General features: G+C 28.8%; 1 protein-coding gene across 1 annotated transcript; it reads left to right on the forward strand.

The window, feature by feature from the left end:
- The first annotated feature begins 658 nt into the window (after positions 1 to 658).
- LOC106678554 (uncharacterized) lies at positions 659 to 3,388 on the forward strand. Its single transcript, XM_067048769.1, has 2 exons — positions 659 to 2,279; positions 3,188 to 3,388. Exon 1 carries the CDS (start codon positions 1,028 to 1,030, stop codon positions 2,000 to 2,002), a length of 975 nt encoding a protein of 324 aa, XP_066904870.1. The 5' UTR covers positions 659 to 1,027; the 3' UTR covers positions 2,003 to 2,279; positions 3,188 to 3,388.
- Positions 3,389 to 4,218: the final 830 nt, after the last annotated feature.

Genomic DNA, 4,218 nt, shown 5'->3' on the forward strand with positions numbered 1-4,218 from the left:
AAAAAAAAAAAAAAAAAAGTGGAGTGCTCCAAGCGTACGTCAGAGGTGGTCTAAGCTTAAGCCAGGGGTTCTCTAAGCTTATGCCAGAGGTGCTATAAGCTTATGTCAGGGGTGCCTCAAGCGAATGAAACTTAAAATTTTACAAAAAGTAAAAGAAAAACATTTGGAAACAAACTAGTGAATATACACCGGTTTGTCTTATTTTCAACAATATTTAATGACTCTACGGATAATTGTCCCGACATTTTATTTTAACTCCTTTAACTCGAAAACGATTCTGTAAAATGTTTTAGTTATATTTCAAACTTTATAGGCAATGTGAAAAACGATTCAATTGATTATCCCTTTTAAATTTAAATTAAAAAATATATGTTACTGGTGTACAAAACAAGCGCCGGGAAGTTCCAAACCTGTCTTAAACAGAATCAGTAATATAAAATTCTAGGGGTTATAAATATCTTTTAAGGGAGAGGATGTCAAAAGTTGTGATGTTATTAAACCAGTAAAAATAATAACCAAGAATTTATTTTTTTTTTATTTCTTGCTGCCGGAGTTTTTTTTCTACTCACACCGAAAATATCATTAGAACGTTATCCAAAAATTTAAACTGATTAAGTTTAAGATCGATAAATGCTTAATGTTTACGCCAATACCGGGTTACCTCGAAGCCGGGTTATAAGGAAGGTTTCAATTAAGTTGTAGGTTAAAAATGAAGTGCTGTATGTTTCAATGGAATTTATGGTTATTTTTCTGACTATTGTAGTAAAAGTATATTTTTGGAGTGGAAATCATGATAGTGAAGTAATTACTCCTTCGTGAAAATTTACTTAGTTATAGAAGAAACTTCTTTTCAACAAATGGATTCTTACTCATCACCTGTAATTTTAAGTTCATTGAAATTTGTACCCTAATTCATTTTATTTTCGATATCAATTTTTTTAGTTTTAAATATTTGCAGATTGTTTTGAGATAATATTTTTACTGTAGCTTGTATTTAATTTGAAATAATAGTATTTCATTATTCAAAATGGAAAAGGTGTTAACAATGATTTCCCAAATGAACTTTAAAAAAATTGAAGACCTTTTGAAAGCAGGTGCTGATGTTAATATTAAAATAGGGCTAAATGAGGATACCCTTCTCCATTGTTCCTATACTTATGATGTTACCAAATTGCTTCTTTCGTATGGAGTTGATGTTAACGCAAGAAATCTTATTGGAGAGACCCCTTTACATTGTGCTGCTATAGAGCAAAAAGGATTAGGTCTTGTTCAGGAACTCCTGAAATATGGAGCTGATGTTAATGCCGTTGATAATGAAGGTAAGACTGCACTTTACCACTCTGTAGACTATCGCAGAACTTCGGATGACCGTGTGTACATTTGGAAAGAACTTTTATTTTATGGGGCTGATATTAACATGAGTTGCCTCGAATATGAGCCATACCGTCACTATTGCACTTCACTCTGTAAGGCAATAGAAAATGAAGATCAAATTTGTGCTAAATTTCTCATCAAAATGTTTCTAATTAAAAACTTTAAGAAAGGATGTAGGAAAGTCATTGATTTTAGTACATATATCAGGTTGTCAAACACTAATCAACACATTCTTGATGAGCTGTTATGTTATCAAGATGATTGTGTCAGTGAAATTTTGCAAATTAAATCACACAAATTTAATAGTAAGTGTTCGCTGTATGATTTTTTAGTTATTATTAAAGGTGATGCCATTAAGCCCCTATATTCAAGCAACAACAATATTACCAATGAGGAAGTATTGAGTAATTACCCTATTTATAATGATGTTATTCTGTCCAGTTTAGAGTTATGCCTACAAAGAGGAATATTATTGGAAAAATTAAAGAAATTTGAAACTGGTGTTGATATTAACTTATCTGAAAGTTGTAAAAGAAATATAATCCTTCTGACTTCCGATTGTATGCTAATAATTGCTGAATATTTAACCAATGATGATTTGTCAAATTTCATAGAAGCTTTAAACTGAACTAATGTAAACATATTTTCTGTTCGGTGTGAAGCTGATATAGATATTTAAAGAAAGAATTTTTATTTATTCATAAGTGTCAACTTTATATATTTATTGTTGTTTTGACATTTGAATATGGTGTCAATACTGGTGACAGTAATACAAATAGCTTTAAGAATTAGGTTTATTACAAACTAATTTATTAAACCAGAAGCTACTAAGAAAAGTGAAGCCATGACTGTTGATTGTGTCATTTTATTATTACCTTGATTCAACACTTAACATCTAGCAGTTGGTAAGAATTTTAATCTAAATTCAGTTATTTCTCTTTTTTTTTTTTTTATTATTTTTATTCTGTTTAATTTTGTATATGATTAGCCGGTTTAGTATTGATTACTGTCAGTTGTTTTTCTTATATCTTAGCCAGTGTTTCAAAATTCTCTCTTTGTTTTCATTCTTAAAGTACAATTTCTTGCCTTTGGATTTCTTTTTAAAAAAATGTATTAATGTTCTCATCTTAACATTCTTGGTATCCTTTTATGTGATATTCTCTTGCCAATTACCTCAAATATCTCTTCCCCATTCATTGTAATCCTAATTCCCTATTACTTAGGTTATCAACCTTGGGAATTTCCTTTTATAAAATCTCATTGTGTTTTCCCGATTCTTCATTAAAGACCACGTACGTTTTGGCCTCAAATGACTTTTTATACTCTTAGCCTAAGGTTTCTTGGATTTTCAAGATTATTATTTTTTTTTTTTTACTTGATATATATATATTATAAAGAGATTGATTTGTGGAATGCTCATTTATATTTTTTTGTATAGCACACATTGTTATCTCATTTTATTTTAAATAAGTTCTAATAGAAATAGTTTGCCCAAACTTTGAGGAACAGGTATGGCCTGTACGTTAGTATGTTCTGAGCATCAATATTTATCCTTGCAGTGGATATCACTCTGTGCATTACCTAAAAAAAATAGTAAAATTTATGGTTTCAAATACTGTAGGACCCACATAATCCCTCTTGCCTGTTAATATTGTTTTGTTTTTTGAGATTATGTGTATACTTTTTTATATTTTTTAAGAAATATTGGATTTTATTAACATTTTTCTTAGTAAAGCTTTTTAATTTTTTGAAATGACTGAATTTTCTTACCTATTTTTTTTCTTTTGTATAATTCTTTTCTTATGTTTTAAAGATTGCAGCAGACTGAAAGATTTTATTTCTTTTAAGAGTACTACAGAATTTTGGCTGTCTTTTTTGTAATATGAAGAAGAAACTATTATATTTTCTTTAAGTATTATAATTTATTTATAAGGAAATCCTAATTTATTTATAAAAAGTACCATTGTGAATAGTTTAAAATTTACTTAATTCTGTCTTATTTATAGGATATCTGTTCATTTTCTAATTGAAAAAATGAATAGAAATATATCTAAAATATACTTTTTCAGATATTTTTTCTGTGATACATAAAAAGGAATTAGAAATACATTGTTTAAATGTAATTTATATTTTTGTATATTAAAATTATCAAATATAAACTGGTTTTATTTTATACTCCCTTACTCTCTTTTTAGGTTTTAAATTAACTTGATATCAGTGACCTGAATGAGTACTTAGTATTCTATCTCTAGTCTAGGAAAGGTATTCTTTTTCATCCACTTTTTGTTTCTACTTACCAAAATCATCTGGCTTTTTCATCTGCTCACAATACCATCTCATACCGATATACTACTCTAATATTACCATTCACTGACCTGATTGTGATACTAACCTGAAAGATGATATCAATGGCATCAACCTATTAATGAACTATAAATTATCTTTATCTGATTACCACCTCTCATTTACTATATTTTACTTTTAATCAATGTAACCCCTTTTCACATTATTAACACCTTATAAACCTAATACATTCGACAAAATCCAATCTAGTAATCAAATTTCCAAACTCACTAGAAAATAGGTTGATATAATACCCATAATAGAAAAAAATAGATAGAATACCTACCAACAGTGACTCCTTGCATGTCAATACCACATAGCTCCTTACACTCCTGCATTTTCAAGTTGTCTGTAATTTATCTTGTGGCTCATATGGTTAAGTAACCTGTTTGGATATGTTCAACAGAAGGTATTTGTTTATTCCATAGTGCCAAGCTTACCACATCACATTTGCTGTGAGATCCTCACTTAACTAACCCAGAAAAAAAAATCTATTTGATT

This window comes from Halyomorpha halys, unplaced genomic scaffold (genome assembly GCF_000696795.3).
Source record: "Halyomorpha halys isolate HHAL.00 unplaced genomic scaffold, Hhal_1.1 Scaffold146.1, whole genome shotgun sequence".
In the NCBI taxonomy this organism is placed as follows: Eukaryota; Metazoa; Arthropoda; class Insecta; order Hemiptera; family Pentatomidae; genus Halyomorpha; species Halyomorpha halys.

Excerpts from the sequence above, each read along its gene's own strand:
- LOC106678554 (XM_067048769.1), top strand. The coding sequence starts at position 1,028 with ATGGAAAAGGTGTTAACAATGATTTCCCAAATGAACTTTAAAAAAATT.